The 19,398-nt window shown below is 43.9% G+C and overlaps 1 protein-coding gene across 1 annotated transcript in view; it reads right to left on the bottom strand.

The window, feature by feature from the left end:
* T265_00079 (hypothetical protein) overlaps window positions 1-19,398 on the bottom strand; it is a gene marked incomplete at both ends in the record, with an annotated part of 69,491 nt that overhangs the window by 1,119 nt on the left and 48,974 nt on the right. Inside the window, 6 exons of the mRNA XM_009163736.1 lie at window positions 1,370-1,659; window positions 9,472-9,572; window positions 10,103-10,492; window positions 12,827-12,908; window positions 16,039-16,207; window positions 18,736-18,851. Coding sequence (XP_009162000.1) covers window positions 1,370-1,659; window positions 9,472-9,572; window positions 10,103-10,492; window positions 12,827-12,908; window positions 16,039-16,207; window positions 18,736-18,851 — 1,148 coding nt within the window. The remainder of the gene's footprint in view (window positions 1-1,369; window positions 1,660-9,471; window positions 9,573-10,102; window positions 10,493-12,826; window positions 12,909-16,038; window positions 16,208-18,735; window positions 18,852-19,398) is intronic.

Genomic DNA, 19,398 nt, shown 5'->3' with positions numbered 1-19,398 from the left:
AAACTTAGGTCATGTTGTGAGTCAAGTAGCAGATCGGCACAATGGAAGGCAAATTACAGCCAAACGTGTGTGCAAGCAGCGCGGTCATTCGGACTGCTGTCGGAATAGAGCGGTGGGAATTAAGTCCATTGGCGTTCATCAAAGATGGTAAGTGGATGACCACAAATGTTTTGGCGAACGACAGCTCACAAGAAGCCACTTGGAGGCTTAAAACACTGAAAGGGTTGTGTTCGTGATGATGGATTCTTACTTAAGGCACACAGGCCTCATCGACTCAATCCGAAGGCGCGGTCAGCCGAAGTATTCCTGAAGGGATGATTCAAAGTGGTTCAAATGCCCAGTAACGCATATGGAAAGAAATTTCATACCATCAGAGGTTAGGTATCCTACGGAGGCTAAACCTAAACTGGGGATGTGCAGTCCGTCCAACGGCGAAAAAGTTATGAGTAACGACGGGTGGAAGTGGCGTACTCCATCTTAACGGGAAATCATCTAAAAACACCTTTAAAAAGGAGACGGCTACGATAATTCCCAGATTTTTTACATCACAAATGGGGAATTCTTCATTTACAAGAAAAATTGAAGGTTAAAATAATTGAGTCATTTTTTTCACTAGCACTTGTTCGTGCAGGCAAACTCTTCCCATAGTCGAGCCAAAAAATTGACACCATGGAGGAACATTCAAGTAGAGAAAAGGTGACAAGTTGAGGGTTTGTGAGTTTCATCTATGACTGTGATCATGATATCCCGTTTGCTAGACAAAGCGGAACGGACTGAGTTCTATCAACCCGAGAAAACACATGAAGAGATGATGGGTTACCAGTTCGTAGCTGAACGAAGCGCACGTCATCTGTAGACTTATAATATGATAGCAGGGTGAAGGCTAATCCACGGAATCGTTCCTCGTGCCAAACAGATCAAGGTTGCACGTTTGAGTAGATTGTGGACGCAACGCTGTAAGCAAGATGTTTTTTCTGCGTTCTATTTCTTTCATGGTCATGCCTGTAAGTTACCAATGTGTATGAAATCTTATGGAGGCCAAAAAGTGACCTTCTCATGACCTTGTTTTGTTCCAGACTGATTTCAGGTCTAAACTCCAACTAAGCTATGACTCCCAGTAAGAAACAATCCGTGTTCCCACGCAGTGCTTTTATGGAAAAGGGAAAGCCGTAGTGGTGGCTCTACTTTGGTAGGTTCCAAGGTCAGTGATGCAGGCATAAAGACGGAGCGCGGTAACAATAGTGATGCAGTCAAACAGTAAATATCCGAATGTGCTCAAACCACTAGACATTCGCAACCCACTTATTCATGTGCATACGGTCTATATGCAAACTTTTGATGAATAGTACAATAAACGTGCACAACGTACGGTTCACAACGTCCGGGATGGACATTCTATTATGCAACGGATCGCGTGACTGCTCCACGCAGGCCGAATCAGTGGTGGTGGGTGGGCCAAGTTCGAAAGAAACTATAGAAGAACTACTGGGCGGTTTGGTGTCCGGCAGATCTAGTTCTGGTTGCTGTAGTGAAACCAGTGATTTACGAATCTTCTCAATGCCAGGATGGTTTCGTATTTGGATTCCAGTAAGCGACTCAATTTGAATCCAGCGATGTGTGCGTTCCTGAAGCTCTCGCTCCAAATGCTCTAGGTCACACCTGTAGGTAAAAATGTGAAGAAAGGTGGGGGGGGGGCTTATGATGGTCTGAAGGATCTCGATAACACCGGAGAAGAGATGTATCACTGTACCCAAATGTGAACCGTAGACTGCGGACAGGCAAAATAATCTGAAAAAATAGCACACACTGAGAAAAACAACTGGGCAACAACAGGAATAAGGAAACAGCTCAATCGGGGACATCCATCGACAGAACCAAAATATCCACACGCACAGAATACCTCATTTTTCCACGGGTTTCGTAGACATAATCCTGGGTATTGGTCCGGAAACTACTAGATATTATTGCATACAAAGTCATAAGGACAGAATTTATCTATCTTTCACGTAATCATATGGAGAATGTTGCCTTCTAACTAAAGAGCTATAGTTGGCTGATATCCAGATGGCGGTGGATTCCAGATTCAGTGGCCAAAGTATGTCATACAGTCACGGTTCCCCCCAAAAACCTGGTAATAAATAATCGTTCAGCTGTAACCGCCTTTCTGTGCCTAACTGCCATGCCACACGAAGGAAGCACGAGAGCTGGGATACTGCCAGATTACCCAAGCCTAGACAGGGGAAGTCGAGGGGCAGAAGTCGGGTTCGAACCACAGACCTTTCGGTCAGTAAATTCGCGCTCTAACTACTTGGACCATCTCCCCTGGTAGTAAAAAAAGATGGTTGTTGGGGGAGCTCTTTTGAGGATTTCCCAATTTCTTCACCACGAGGCTTGTAGGTAATGTGATTAAAAAACTGGAGTGTTTTTTGTCTGTATTGTACCAAATACAGATCCATCCAAATGAGTGGGTTCGGTGTCTACGGAGGCTTCATTGACTTCACTGCGCAAGAGCTGACGGCAGTTGTTATGACGGGGTGTAAGTTATGTGAGCGAGCAAGTGATTTTTGTGAAACTGATACACGCCGTTTCAAGTTTCGCCTCCGTTGCAGAGGTGTTCCGAAGGCCGAAGTTTTTCTAACACAGACACCCATGAATTAGCTGTGGGCCTTCGTATTTAAGTTTTCTCGTTTGCCCTAACGTGTTGCAACCACCAGTGTATCCTGTGGGGCTCCATCTTTCCAAAGTTGTATGATTTTCGCATTCCGAAGTCTTATGACCCATAGCTACTATGCAATATATCATATCCAACATACACGTATTTGCATGCGAACAGTTTACCATCCAAACGAAGGACAAACGATCTTCCGGGTTTCATTTTGTGCAATTTTCCGCGACGAAACTGAAAATGAATATGATTCCTCGTACTAACAGAGTCATCGTTCTTTACCTCAAGAAATGGTTACAAAACAAGTGGGTTTGTCGTGTTGTGAAAACCACAAAAATAGGCCTTGAAAACGATGGATTGTGTAGCTCAGAATGGCAAGCTGATGCGCCTCCGCTCACAAAACTTAGAGCTAGAATTTTGCAACTTTGTTTAAACCGGTAGACACGCAAACTTAGATATCGTACTTCGGTACATTTGATTATCTGTAACAAAAACAGGTCATGATCTGCGACCCGGCCGCATCAACCTAGTAGAAAGCGAGCGGATTTGATGCTTGGTAAGCGTGAACTGGCCAGTTCATCTGTACGATTTGTTCTCAAAATATTCAACTACACTAGAGCGCTAGCAACAAGAACTCATTCACTGACAAGTTCACGAACTAGAAGTGGATCCGGAATTGTCTTATATTGTGGTCAGGAGCTGGGTGAAATTTGTTAGACAGAAGAGCTGTGGGGAACCTATAGGATCCATGAGATGATTCGGTGGCCGAAAAAAGGGTATTTCGCGAGAGAATGATGGAGAAAAAGGGACCTCAGAACAATGAATAATCAGCAGTTCTTTAAGGTGTCACCATAGTTGTATGAAGTCGATATCCTAGAGTGAGAACAAAGAAAGTTCAGACACTTAAAGTAAGAAGATGAGTCACTCATTGAAGAATTGTTGACAATAAAAGAGCATCATTCCTAAGGAAGCGGTCAGTGAGCTTTATTTGACATACAGTAACCATGTGCAAGTTAGTCACGTCAGTGAAAGAGTAGACGACAAGTTAGATTGACGGAACACTCACTGAGTCAGTGCTAACTCAATTCCAGCTGAGTCGCTCGTTTATGATACACATCGACTGAATTAGCTGCACAAAGATTACCACATGTTTCAGTTAGCATGGTGTTGGCCCCTAACATGGGATCCATGCCAATAAAACAGGGTACGCATAGGTATCTTCTTTCAAAACACACTGCCTATCGATACTTATTCTGGGGACACAGCATGTCGGATAACATGCTCACGGTAACTTCTCAAAATGACTTTAAAGTAGCAAGTCAATCTTAGCTCTGACGACACATGACTATATCTGTCGAGCAAAGCTTAGAGAACAAAACGCTATACACCAGTACTTCGGTCACCGCGGGTGACCTGTTGCTAGGACTAATCAATGACCAGATCAATCAAGCAAATGACGTGTTGACCTTAGCCTCAACTCACAAACGTAGTCACACTCCTTTTTCTGATCAACTAATATCCTTCTGATAGCAAATTGTAGTTAGGTTTTAATATTTCGTATCTCCGATTATACCACTTCTGAAGAGACCGAACGCCGAGTGGTGTAACGCTGTGCTCTCCCACCATTATTATTTTACACAACTTCAAGCCTAGCTGGTTTCACTCATAGTAAATGGAGTAAGGATGGTTCCAGATGTAAGAGACCACTGCTACATAAAGAGGTGTACCTACGTCTACGTTCTAGCGACCAAGGACCATGTTTGTCAAAGAGATAACCGATAAATCAGTTAACCTCCTTGACAAAGGTGCCTCGAAGTAAACGCACCTATGCGGTTTGATCAACATCTGGGAAACCCTTACACAGTGCTATATTGACTTAACTCTATCTGAGCTTGCCACCGTACTGTTCGTAACTTGCCGTATCAACTTACAAATGAGTGTCACAGGAAACTGAGTTCTGTAAATCCATCGCATAATTATTTAACACTTATTCCTTAGGTGCAGTAGTGCGCACTAAGGAACAGTAATTCGAAATGATGCATCATCATCATCATTGACAGCATGATATCAGTGTCCAATACCGATGCTTCACTGCCGTACATTTGAAAGCCTTGTTATGAAGGTGGACGGGGAAGGGAGTTAGTGATAGCTTAATACAAACATTCCGAGGTGCCTACACTTCCGGACGTTGACTCAGGTAGTCTGGATAGAAACTGACAACAAGGTTGCCACTGACGCCGGTCGGGAGCCATACCTAGTAACTACGGAAGTACTATAATTTGGCCGAACATGCATAGAAGTGCTCATCTACCTACAGGGTCCCCTTAAAATTAGACAAAGACTGTTGGTTGGCGGAATGTTTAGTGCTTATCGAGTACTTGATGAAATAGAAGTATGTCAAGGATAAACTGCTGAATTTGAGTCTCATGTGCTGAAATTAAATGTTGCGATGTTGTTGAGATCATACCTCTATGGAGAGAAGTGTCATTTTAAACACCTAATTACAATAACGACTGATGATCCCAATTGTTTGGAATGCCTTCTTGCTACCATATAGCCCAAAACAACTTAGTTAAGGAGGAAAGAAAAAAATCTAAAAAATAGTGCAAACATCAACAGATGACGCTTCGATGACACTCCAAGGTAGAGAGACATAGTAACGCCCAAAAAACCGAGGGGAATCTACACGTAGACCACAGACTGAGTCCACTAGGTCGGATAGAACATAGGTAAGGAAGCCGACGGTCAACTAAGTTCATGCTATTGTGTACTGAACGCTCAACCTTATCCAGCTGAAACAACATCCCTAAGTTTCAGATCCCACCGGCCTCCCTCAGTTCTTTAACTTTCTGGTCGCACGACGCTCATCTATTCACACAAGGCTTTGCCTAGCTGAATTATGCCCGAAGGACTACATTACTTTGCACAGAGGAGTGATGCTGACCGCAGCGGTTACTGTGTGGCAGGTCAGAAACATCACACGCTGGGTTTTAAGTGTGACATATAGGGGTGGTTATCTCTCTCCAGGTACGACCAGTGAGCTCAAACGAAGAACCGTTTAAAGCACTATATGGTAGGTAGTGGCGAAGTTGTTCACCTCATGGCTTTGCCAGTGAAACGGGCACCAGACGAACGGCACATAGACTGTGGTTACCAAGTAGCCAATTACGCCTTAGCTCATAGGCCGAGAGCTGTACCAATGAACACCCCGATGACTCGATATGCGTAGTACATGGTGTAGCCACCGCAACTGATGGTGCTGGAAGTTTTCCGCGACTGAGATAGTAGCTGCGAAACCGAACACTCTAACCTCATTACGAATATACCCGATACCAGTGACGCTTCTGAGATATAGGTGACAACAAGCTGGACACCTCGGATCAGCCACACACAGATAATTTCTTGCAACCACACAATACATCCCGTACCGTGGCCTAGTACACATGACGCCCCAGTGATATGTTCCTGATGCCACAAGTGACGCAAATGTGATTCGGGACTTCGAGATCCGTCCAGTCGCCTTATCAGACACACTTCCATCGTAGTTAATAAAACTTTCCAGATTCACGAGCGCTTCTCCTTGACTTGCAAGGGACATATTCTGAAAGACGACTTGACACCTTCTAGGTCACCATCATCATGAGCAGTAATGCACCAGTAGTGCCATACAACTGGGAGGAACATAGTCCCAACAGGAGGCGAAAATAAAGGAAAGTGGAGACTTATTGCAAAAGGATCCACATCCCGAGAGAAACCGACCATTGAAGTAAGCTGTTCGCTCAGCCATTTCTCGGATGGATACGGCTCAGAGCCAGTCGGTTCATTATTTGGCAATGAATCAGGAAATTCTTCAACAGCAAACTTAGTCACGTTGGTAACTACCATTTCCCCGGATGAACCTCCCCGGAAGAGATAAACCAATGGTTAGTTACCCTGGCAGTCTTCACTGTCACGCAATCGACGGTGATACTGCATCAAGGATGCTGTCTTCAGTGCGTAGCTCTTCCGCTCCTGGCCACAGCGAACAAACAGCTTTCAATGTGAGGGTAGTCGCTTTCAGTTCGCGTTGCCACGCCATGGCTTGTCCTCCGTGAACATTTCGCCAAAAAGGGATTTGGGTGGGAAACGGGACTTTCCATGGTAGACGGTAGTGAAGCGTATGTAGATACAAAACACGCTGAAAAACAGCACGACAACAGTCAATCTATTCACAATTGCTTGTGTTCATCCTTAAAGATTAGAGTAATGTCGTCTGCACATTCCAGACCGAGAAGAGTCTCATCAATAACGACTCCAGCGTTCACCCCATCACTTGAGCAATGACGAAGTTGAACAAATTGGAGAGAGCAGATAACTTTGCCAGATACGACATTATAAAGGGACGCTTTTCGGCAGCTGTCGATGCACTCCCATACGCCAGGAATTATGTCGATACAAGGATGGGATGATGCTCACGAACTTCTGGGGTAGTCGCCGTTGAGGTACTGTGGCTAAAAGTATTGACCGATCCAGAGAATAGAACGCACCCGTGAGATCAAAGAAACCCAAGATTGTGGGTCATTTATAGATGGGACGCCCTTCTAACACACGAGGAGGTGTGAAGATGTGGTCGCTGTTGCGTGTAGCTGGTTGAAATCCCGCTTGATGTTCACAAACCAGGGTTACACATGCCGATGTTGAACGACAAAGGATCATTGACTTTGAGATCCTTGTTAAAACGGGGGTCAAAATGATACATGCGGTTGCAGCTTCTTGTGAGTACCCATTTTAAGCCTAGTTGCATGAGACACTTTCCCAGATAAATGAAAATAAGTTAGATGAGCATTGGCCTAGGAATCTACTGCCGTCTTTGAACAGAGCAGATAGAAAGTCGTCTGGATCAGGAGTAGGGTGACGCTTGAGTAGGAATATCCGAGGTTGAGGGGCGCTATAATTTTACAGTCTGTTTCCGTAAAAGACGAGTAGTAAGTAGCAGATGACCAACTGAAATGCTTGAAGTATTCTACCCAACGACCCAAACGCCCTTCTTCGCCGGACACCGGAGAGCCACTGGAGTACGTGATATCATGACAAGAGGCTTCCGAGGACCTGCCGAATCAAGCAGGAAAACCGACGGTCACAGTAGTATGGAAAACCCAAAGCTTGGATGAGATTGGCTGGGTTGTGCCAAATATAGAAGTTCCAGTATCAAGTACAGCCTCAGATATCTCTCTCCAGTGATCACTAATACTAGATATCAAACCAGAGCTGGATTCGCTTTTTTGTTTAAGTTCCCGGTCCATGAACTTCTCAATAGACAAGTGAGGTGTTTTTCTTGCGCAAACCTAGGAAGCACATTGAAGGATAGAGGTGGACAAGTGCGAGATCGGAGGCTACGCAGGTATTCCAGGAGGAGTGACCAGCAGTGATCTATCCTTACCATTTGAGTTTGGGGATCGGTCTTCGGTGGGTAAAACGTGACTTCCGCTGTTCCGAAAGCTGGTATTGTGAAGGAAAGGTCCTTGGTCAGTACACGATTGCAGTGGGCACTGTCCACTGTTTCTACGTCCCGTGTCTAATCCAATATGACAACCCTGTTGAACCTTAGCACCCCCAAGTCCAACTATATATGCATTTATGCCGCCAATGACCAAAACGATTCCTGGGCTTTTAGGCCTTTGTAAAAGAACATCCTTGGTAGTTCGTTGGGGCATAAGTAGGAAGCGACGGATTTCCCTTCCCCGAAAATCCTTTCTTCATACAGGTCGCAAAAGAAATCACGCAAAGTCAGCTGTCAACGGGTATGGAACCAAGTAGGGACGCTTCGACTCGACGGCTTAGCATAATACTCACCCTGGCATATTCAGCTGCAACAAGCTCCACATTTACCGGGGGGGGGGGGGCACAGGCAAGGGAAGAGAGAGAGAGAGACAAGGAAGTCGATTCTTGTGAATGTGGACCCCCGCCGATGAATGTAAAACCAGCAGCAAGAACAAGTAGAGGAACTATCCTAGTTAATATGCTTCAGAAAAAAATTCCGTTGTTCTTCATTATAATCAGACCACGAACATGTCAGCAAATACTGCATGCGTAGGAAAAAACTGAGGCGCAAAGGCACGGGGGGAGAAAGATGAAAAAGACATATGAAGATCGTTTATGGACAACGAAGTCGATTCTTGTGAATGTGGATCCCCGCCGATGAATGTAAAACCAGCAGCAAGAACAAGTAGAGGAACTATCCTAGTTAATATGCTTCAGAAAAAAATTCCGTTGTTCTTCATTATAATCAGACCACGAACATGTCAGCAAATACTGCATGCGTAGGAAAAAACTGAGGCGCAAAGGCACGGGGGGAGAAAGATGAAAAAGACATATGAAGATCGTTTATGGACAACAGCTTTCGAGTCTGAATGGAAACAAAAGAGATAAGAAGAATAAGGGATAAGAGACATCGGATGGAGTTATCGACAAGAAAAGCGACAGCGAAAAGTGTCTAAGTCGTCTACAAGGGCTAGGAGAATTGGCCTCTGGTCTTTTTGGCACGGACAAACAAGTATAGTTTCAACGTGTTTTCTAAAATGATAAAAGACAAAAATTCTATCTCTTTGGATAGAATAGATACCGAAAACTGTCTGCAAGACCTGTGGTGAATAAAAACATGTAGCACCTGAAAAATCCGTGACCCAAACTTTATTTATATTGGTTCAGCACGCAGGTATCACGTGACAGACGACGGGCAGGTCAATAGAGGTACGGAAGAGAAAAAAACAGGCGCAGTAATGGTTAAGTTAAAAATGATAAGCAAGCGGGATTTACAAGAGACTCACTTCGCTCGCATCAGCTTGAATTCAAGCTCTCCGAGGCTGTCGGAATACAGCAACCGGACCGGACCAAGGACATGAAACCGCTTTCGATGAAGCCGGTTACACTAGAATACGACGACAGGAACATAATAGAACTGTACAGTTGAATTGCGACTTCGAGAGGATCACGAAAGACGATTTAATCTGCACTTTCTGAAAGTACAATTGGCAAATGACTTTAAGGACCGTATGGACAGTGCACCAATATCTGAAGCAGTTGTACAACGGAGAAGGGACGATCAACCGAGGCAAACCAGCTCAGCGAACAAGCCAACGACCATCTGAGCTACCGACACATTCCTCTAGAAAAAACTAGCGATCTCTTCAAGCAGTTGGAAATTGTAATACGGTTCGTTGGGAGCAGGGCCGAATTCGTACCAGAGAAACTCATTCCAGTAGACCTGACCGAAACGTTTTTCCCAATTATGGTTCACTAGGTAACCGGTAGCAACTAGAATTCCCATCCGCTGATTGATGGATGAGAAAAAATGAATAGTCAAAGTGGCTAGCGCGCTATCTGCACGAAGGGCACATAGAGATTATAGTTGAACGGTCGATACCACTACTGACAATCAGGACTTCATATTGTACTCACCGCCTGACGCGCAGAATTCAAATTCAGTTCTGCCTGTGTTTTCCTATTCAAGTACTGTTCTTCCTCAAGAGCGTAGGTAAGCTGCAACCAAAGTTGCAGCGCAACGGAGGAGCATCCATCGAAATCAGTTATGCTCGTTCGACTCGTAACGCGGGGGAAATCCGGATCGAGCAATGTGGAGTTTGTATCATTCCTGTCGAGGTCAGTCGAAGGAGGTCTATTTGTTTCCTCTCCGGTGCTGGTTCTCTTCTCCAGATCTTGACGACTTTGAAAGCGTTCTGAGTAGGACTTTGGAGGCGACCCAGAATCGATAGGCAACATTGCCCATGGTTTGCTTGCCAATGACCGACTTCGAAATTTCGGAAGCTCAGACCAAGAAGGGCTCATAGGCTGGTCAGATGATAAAGGAAAGGCATTAGAGACGAAGCCAATACAGAGGGATTTCAAGTTACATGTTAGAAATGTCGATACAAATAGTTTCTGAATCCAGCAAACGTGAAGTAGATCCGGCGGAACATTTAACAATGACAATCAGTGCCGATCAACTGCAGAACCTAGCCTACCTTATAGCTCATCCGTACTTAGCCAAGCAGATATAGTTCAACCTGGATGGCATGATGGGTGGATATAATTCATATGGACCCACATCAAGAAACCAGACATGCCATCGCCGAAAATCGCAACGGGACTACTGGTGATGATCATCAATGTCGGAACACCGAGCTACTGCTGAGAGGAATTTTGCGTTGATTGAAACCGAGTACCTAGTCTCACGGCTTGAACTTCGTGACCGACCTTGAATACTTGTCCCTTACGTCCGGTCTGCATTCCCTTTTAGACCAACAGATGTAGGTGTCTCTGAAAACGACAAGTGTTCAGAAACATCGGCGTCATTATTTTGTTAACCAAACGAACTAGTGTCAAGGAATGCGGGTACTGTGTGAACAGTAACAAAAGTCTGGGTAAGCAACTTTGTTTCGTTTAGGTTATGCGATAGTCAGGTGAATTAAAGCATTCACATATCAGTGGTATTGCGACATTTTCTTATGATCGGGAGGGGGTGGTTATGGCAGAAAAAGTAATCAACATCGTCACACATCAAACGCACAAATGTCATAGGTTCCAGCGTTATAGATTTGTCCACAGATGAGGAGGTTAAGTCGCAGGTTATGAGTGACAGCTTCATGTGTTTTACGTATGATGCAAGCGCGTCTCAAAAAGATAATTGTGGGCATGCAAGTAGTGATAAAGTGTCGTGCGTTCACCCATGTTTTTGAAACCGTTAATTCGGCAGTCACGACGAGTGTGACCAACAGATATGTAGTGAGTAATCCTACTCATGCAGTGACCACAGAGGACGGAGCCTGAATGTGGCGCCATTGGACCCCGTATTGTGATCGAATGAATTAAATAATCAAAGGAAATAATTATATTCGAAACTAAATTGAATGAACTGTAAGGATAACAGTACTGAATAGCCTCCCATTCACAAGCTAATGCGAGCTTCGAGGGGCGAAAAAAATCAAGAAATATGCAGTGTGAAGCCAATGAGGTAAATAAGCTTTATAGCTTAAATCCAACGCAGCCTTGTATGGATCCTTCCACTCGGTGGATAAACTATGGCAGAACTACGTAACCGCTTATTCGGACACCCAGTTTGAAAAAAAGTCAACTCCGTGAAAGGCTCTTATGGTTTCAGTTCCCAATTTTAAAATGATGTATACTAGACACAGAAATTAGCAGTAAATTATGGGTAGGCATAAGTTTACACGAACTCAAAAACAACTGTGTTTCGTCCGAAGCAAATTATGCAACTTTCCACCTTTTTGAAGTATGATGGGAAATGCGCACATCAGTTTGACATGCACAATTATAAGAAAAAATCGCCCCACTATTATATTTCTAGCAGTACTGCCCAAACGGCGTCAAATCTTCCGTGACGAAACGATGGTTGACGTTACCCATTTAGGGGCTTTTAAATGTAGTTAAGTCACTTATGTAAGATTTCGGGTTCTAGAACCACATACCACTTTGCCCAAAAGGATGTTTCATCATTTTACGAGGTTATCTGCTCTCTCGTCATTCCACATCTACAAAAAATTGCAAATGATCGCATTCCTGGAATGATGCTACAAGAATCTTGCATCCTAGATGAATCTCGGTGTCAAGTTATGTCCTCGGAAGTGTGAAACATTTTGGATTTGTGCCTGAATTTAAACAGCTCTCGGAACATCTTCAGTTAGAGGAGAATCAATGATAAACCGCACTTGAGGCGGTTTAGGTTTTCTAGTGAGCCATCTTACGGACTTTATCAAGACGCCACATGGGAAGTTTTAGGATCGTATAGCATGAAAAACATACGACGTTAAATTGACTTGACTATACCACACGATCGAGACGCAAAAATTCGGATTAGGGAACAAAGGGGCTCAGGTTGGACGAGTAAGCAGCTGGCTTCACTGAACAGTTAGAGTTATGCGATGTCCTGATGCGAACAATTTCCCTATGATGTGTATTCGAGTGTCTCAATGACTGGGATTTTAAGTCACACACAGATCACCAACCATCCAATAAAAGCAAGAGCGTCCCATTCGAGAAGACGACCTTCTTCATTGTGACCTCTCAAGAGGACTGATCCGGCTCACGCCCTTAAGAGTGCTAATATATTCTCTCTTCCAATCAAACAAGTGTTACAATGACGAATGAGTTGCAAGACAGACTTACCAGCTGCGAATGGAGTGAACTAAATTGAGCTCCTTGTTCACGATTATTTAACCTGTATTGAAGTTGTTCCAGATCGTCCAGGCTGAACGATGAAAACGCGGGAAGTGAGTACAGGGATTCTAGTTCGAATAATGGTTATAATGTCATTCGAATAAGTAATAAAAAACCAAGAATCCCTTGTTTACCAGACGTCCTGAGAGCAGTGTAGCCCTCAGCCACGTGTTATTTATGACAATTAGTCAGTTCTTCAAATATATCCCATCGGAGTACAAAAATTTGGTTATTCTGATGGCACAACTTCTGCCTGAATGATGTGCAACCCACGGGTGTTGTCCGTCCGCAGAACAAGTCGCCATCCATCCTAACCATGTAGCCCGTCTCACCAAATCCAAATATCCCGTACATTACCCGCTCCCTAGTGTGAAAGAAATTTTGTTTTCTTTTACAGTCCTTGCTACCACTTACGATAGGTTCATTTGATCAATTCACCCCGATGTTTGTCAGACGGCGTGGGTCATAGTTTATTTTGACAAGTTTATGAAAATGGGCTCTGTGTATCACAACTGACCACTCTCAGCAAACAGCTGAACAAAACAGATCCGTCCAGGGGAAAGGCCTAGTTGAAAAAACGTCACTGAGTATGTAATCAAAGAAATCGCGGGACTGGATAAGTTTATTAGGTAACTCAAAACCAGTTTTTGGACAGTTCCGTTGCGGATTAGCATGCGTCTATCTATCTGAGATACTCGTCACCACATGATGTGAATTCCGCGGCTGAAGGATAATTGGCGTCATATCCAAACTACTTTCGAGTTAATCACACTGCTAAACAGCCGCTCGTGGCCAAACGTTTGTGTCAGAAGGTCCTGGATTCGAATCTCCTCGGAAGTTTGCGGGATATGCATTGCTGATGGCCGAGGGGGCGAGATGGCCGAAGTGGTTAGAGCGCGGATTACTAACCTGAAGGTCCGCGGTTCGAATCCGACCTCCGCCACTCGACTTCCCCTGTCTAGGCTTGGGCAACCTGGCAGTATCCCAGCCCTCGTGCTTCCTTCGGGTGGCATGGCAGCTAGGCACCGGAAGGGTGCTACAGCTGAACGCTTTATCTTTTTTTACCAATAAGGATGAAACAGCCGTCTTCACTTTGAGGATGAAACCTCAATTGAAATTATATGAGACACCAGTAGAACACCAGTTATTCACCACCTCTGCTTGCATGGATACGCATTGCAATTGTGATTTAAGCATGTGTGCATGCATCGCAGTTCTAAAGGAGGTGTGCGAGTCAAGTAGGCAGAACGGGTGAATAAACGTCCAATCGTCACCAGAGTGGAGTGTATTGTAATCAACATGAACGTTCTAAACGGTACTATCCCACACAAGCTGTCCTCTATCCGTATACGGCAGATGAAACCAATCATGGGATATTTTTTCACAGTTTAAGTCGGTAATATGGTTTATTTTAGTTAATTGCATAGCTCACTTCGGGTTGCATGTGAGGAGAACGCGAAATCGTGCACGTTCTGTATTCCAAAATCTATGGCAAGCTAGGCCCTCTGGCCGGTAAGGAAGAGCAAAATCTAACGACTTGTAACTTTTGGAAGTTCCAATTTTGAATTCCGCTCGAATGTGGTGGAATGAATTTGCACGGAATCAACAAAATTTATGAGACAGTGGACGTTCAACAGCCGAAACACAGAGTGGTTGTAATCTTCAACCCCCTACCGTGGATTCTGGTCGTTGCCATCCGAAGATTTGTCACATATATAGGAAACCACGAACATACACAGGAAAGTAGGTTGTATTTTTGTAGGAATCTTCCCCGAAAGACCGATGGAACCTTTTCACACCAGATAATAAGTATACTGAAACTATGGTCTTCGTGACATAGGCTTCAATCACGTATTCGAACCCGGGATACCCAGCACCAGGTCACCCACTCATTTGAGATTGTACCACAATGAGACAATGAATTCATGAAACGAAAAGTGACTAAAGGTGTCGAAGAGCATCAATATTACCGAACAACAAAATGAACTGAGATAGTACCTTTAGAGACGGCGTATCCTGCAGCTAAACAGGGCACATGAATCTGAAGTGTTCTCAATACATCATATCAAACACTGTTTTTCATAAAGCTTCAGTGCCCGGATTTCAGTTAGTGATGTAGTTACCCGTTGAGCAATAATTTTACCCTCCATTTTGATAGCTAAGGATTTCCCTACCTCTGGCCTTCTAAACGTTCACCATAGAAATTTAGCTTCTAGTTCCATTCCCGTCCATTACAATCCATCGAAATCTATAGTGTAATTGTGGCAGATTCGGATGGATGGGTCCGGAGGGGCATATGCACGGTGAAACACAGACACCTCTCGGATAGACAAGTTGGGTCTGTCTGGAGTTGACAAAGTGCGCCATCTCCCAAAAAAGAAAGGCACATGGGCTTTCTGCCACTAGACTACACAGGAAAACGAGGCGCACCTTCAGAAGGAGGATTTGAACGCATACTCCATGTGACTACTTTACTGAAGGACTTCTGCGACCTTGTCACTCCAGATGGTATGCGTTTTCAAATAACGTCCATACCTGCTTCAATCAACTACTCCAATTCACACTACTATGGACCGCATTGTCTGACTGTTGTTTGCCGAGTGGGTCATACAGTAGCTGGATACCTAAAAGAACAGCAGCCACTTGCATTGTCAAGTGTTTCAACTACTACTGGAATAAGTCGATAAGGATTCAGTGCATCAACCAAACATTTGTCATAGGTCAGTTCAGAAACTGTGCACCATTTCTGCTGCTGCATATTCGCTTACCGAGGAGAGAGAGGATAAGGGAATGATGGTCATATGTTGCAGGCGTCCAAGCAGTTCACTGATGTCGAATGATTCTGACTGCCTAGTACAGGAGAGATTGAAAGCTAGGCAGTGTCGGCGATAGGCAGCGAGTCAGTAAGTACGGATGTTTCAGTAGACTGGTGCTCAAGAAATACAACCTGAGAGCATAAGAGTATTGGTCAATATCACGGATTCTTTATAGGGACACTCAAGCTCAATCGGTTCCATTTAGCCGCAGAGACAGTCACCGTCAACTGGGAGATGTAACTACAAACCTGTAGGTGTATTACCAGGACGGCTCCTAATTTTGAGAGGTAAAGAGATTAAAAAGGCTGACAGGAATTCAAGGAAAATTTCGAAAGAGAACCGTACCGAGACTGAAGTTCCTTTAGGGTTCGTTCGTTGAAAGCTGGACTACCGGAATTCGGACCACTTTTGACGTCTGAAAGTCGGGTATAGAACCAATGGGAAAGTCCAAGGATGACGAGCGACATAATTCCAAAGACTGCGGTAGTCAGCGGTGAAGGCAGGAGCTGAGGTTCTGAAGTGAAACAATAACCATCGATAAGTTAGCAACGCGTTCCGAATATAAAACTCTGGGGAAAGATTCCAATATTACCATCATACTGTTGTCACCATATTGTTATCAACATAGATCTGTTGTTTCCACAGACTATGAAGTTTGATGGAAGACATAAATCGGCTCGGAGAAAAGCGTAAAAACTAGATGTTAGATATGAGAATACGAAATTTGCTGGATTTTCGGAGGAGGTCGCTAGGACTGCTATGTACATGCCACGTTTTTCATGCAGTTTGCGGCTGAGTTACACTGCATCAACTTGAAAAGTTACAGAATGCCGCAGCCAAGTTAAACACAGGCTGATAATTGTCATACACCGTTCAAGAGCACAGAAACGACGCCTTACAGTGCTGTCTTGCCAACCAACTGCCCCGGTGACACTGTATAAATAGAACCCACTAAGCTATCGCATTGAATGTGGTGAACGATGCAGTTAAAATAAATTCCTCCCCAATTCCGCATGTGATTCAAAGTAAATGTTTGTATGGGATTATGAGTAAGAGGGTCGCTGGATACGTACGGTGTTTTCCATCTTGACAGGACACCCCATACAAGAGGACGATTGACCAAAAATAGATTTGTGTGAATGGTATACAATAAGGTCTGTTTTCAACCACACATGACTCGTATGGTCATTTTGGAAACATCGTACTTTTTCACATGAGGAAAATAGGTCTTCGATAAAATAACCCGAGTGTCAGTCCTACAGTGTCGCAATGAAAAACAAACTGCGAAATTTAGATATCAAGGGGCAGTGTAACTCTTCGGGTTCCATCCGAAGATGAATATTTTTTGGCACATCTTAGCCAGACATCAGCTCACCTTTGAATTTCGGTTACGTCACTTAAGAAACTTATTCAACAGATTAAAATGAAAAAGGTATAAGAGAACGATGACATTTGACTAGGCGAATAGACAAGGCACTATCCTCAGACAATGGGTTTCGCACTGAAGCAACGGCAGATTAAACAGACCTCGGTAGCTCATCTGTTAGGGTGCCAAGGAGTTGCAATCAGACATGAGCAGCCTAAATGATATCAACCCCGAACTCGATCTATTACGGTTAGCTGAGGACTGAGACTGATGCCGCAACAGCTTCACACGCATTTCGTTTTACCGACTTCTGTTGGCGGAAAAACTCGATGAATAACCGACTGGTAGGCTAATATGGATCAGTAGATCTAGTGGGATTGGGCAAGTCACTGTCAATCCATTCTTAGTTCTGAAAGAAACAGACCTAAGTTGCACGCTGTAATCAGGCAATTATTGTATTCGGGTGACGAATCAATACAAAGGGTGTGAAGGAATGACTTAAAACCAAATATTTGCAGCGGTGAATTGTGGGTGGTCCTAAAGTCAAAGGCAAATGATCAGTCACGAAAGATGAATCAAAAGATGGTGGGATCAAAACAGTGCAGATATGATCAATGTTTTTCATTAAGTGAGAACATTATCATTCGTACAACGTCCTAGGGGTTTGAGGAGTCCCGGGGAAGCACAAGCGAATCTTCGATCAAAGGACAAAACAGTGTGCATATTTTTTACAGAAAATAGTGACGGGGGTGTTTCGTGTTAGAAACAACGAGAAAAGCTAAGGGAGAATTACCATAAGAGAGAGACAGAGAGGGCTCAGTCCAGTCACCTCAGCACCATTGTACCTCGGTATTTATCGCATTGTTTAACTAACAAATTTCCATTTTTCACGGTTTACTAATATGGAGACTATTTGGAATAGTGTTCATGCTGTTTGATACCCTTATCTGCAACGATGGTTTCTTTAGCACAACCACACAAACGTTCACGTTAACACAGAATACAGGTCACCCTTCCGTCTGAAATATCACCCATTAAGGTTGTAGGAAACGAGTACGAAGGAGCACGCAGAGCGTGTCTACTTGTCAGCGACTGTCTCAGTTAGGCAACCTTTGCCATCGGGTTGATAGGTAAAATGCGAACTCCCCAACCGAAACCGAGGACTTTTGACAAACTTGACCATGCTGTTCCCCAACAGGGAGGACGCTCTCCAGAAGTCGGAAAACACGAATACCATTTGGCATGATAAGTAGTCTCTGTTTAGCCATAATGAACCAAAGTGTTCAAAAGCCAAGTCTAACCCCGCTTGCCACCTCAGGTACACAGTCCTGATACACCAGATAGGCCTGACAACCAAAGGGTCCCATTGCTAGTCTGAGATACGACAAATCATAAGATGTACGATGGCGTGAGTGCAACGGGGATTGGTCCAGTTTTTTTCAGCCAACGCTAGGAGCACCTACAAGTTTTCTTAGCCGAAGTCCAGCTTTGCGACCGGCTAGCCTAGAGCCTAAGATGAACAATTCATGAGAAATAAGATGTTCCTGTCCGTCAGCTGGGGAATGCAAATCGTTTAGTTGAGTCGAAAAACACTGCCGAACACTGCTGAGGTAATGTGGAAAAGCTAACGATTATTAATGTAAAGGCAGGCACACCAGTTGAATATTCATACTTACTTGTTGGAGAACCGAACAAAATGGCATCCAGAGCTTTCAACATTAGCTTCCTCTTATCGATCGGATTTCTTATCATCAACACATCGGTCAGATAGCTCATGTTCTGCATGGCAAGTCTAGTGAAATGGAAACAATAGGAGAATCAATCAGTCCACCTTATTCAGAGTTAGTCGATTGGAAACTAACTAGTCTTGAAATCTATGCTAATCATTAGTATACACGAAGAATATGATGAGACGAAGTGAATCACATCACATGGGAGTGAAAAACAACAATTTAAAGACCACCTTCTAATAAGAACTTTTTTCCAACTCCCCGAATTTGTTGCTACTGGAATGTATGAGACACTGCTCCCGCAAAAAAGACCACACAAGCGAAGAATAAACTCGCTTTCTTCGCAAAGCACACGTAAAGTTATTGCTAATGATAGTCAGTAATCTTAGTTTACTAGGCTACTGCTTCGTGTGTACCAGTAATTTTTCTCGTGTTTTCCTTATCCAACTCGCTTTCAAAGCACACGTAAAGTTATTGCTAATGATAGTCAGTAATCTTAGTTTACTAGGCTACTGCTTCGTGTGTACCAGTAATTTAATTTGTGTTTTCCTTATCCATACGTAAGTAGATAGTATGAGGTTGTATATTCGTATTCTTATACATCCATAT

The sequence above is a fragment of the Opisthorchis viverrini genome (genome assembly GCF_000715545.1).
Source record: "Opisthorchis viverrini unplaced genomic scaffold opera_v5_1, whole genome shotgun sequence".
Lineage (NCBI taxonomy): Eukaryota > Metazoa > Platyhelminthes > Trematoda > Opisthorchiida > Opisthorchiidae > Opisthorchis > Opisthorchis viverrini.
This window is presented reverse-complemented; position numbering and strand designations above follow the sequence as displayed.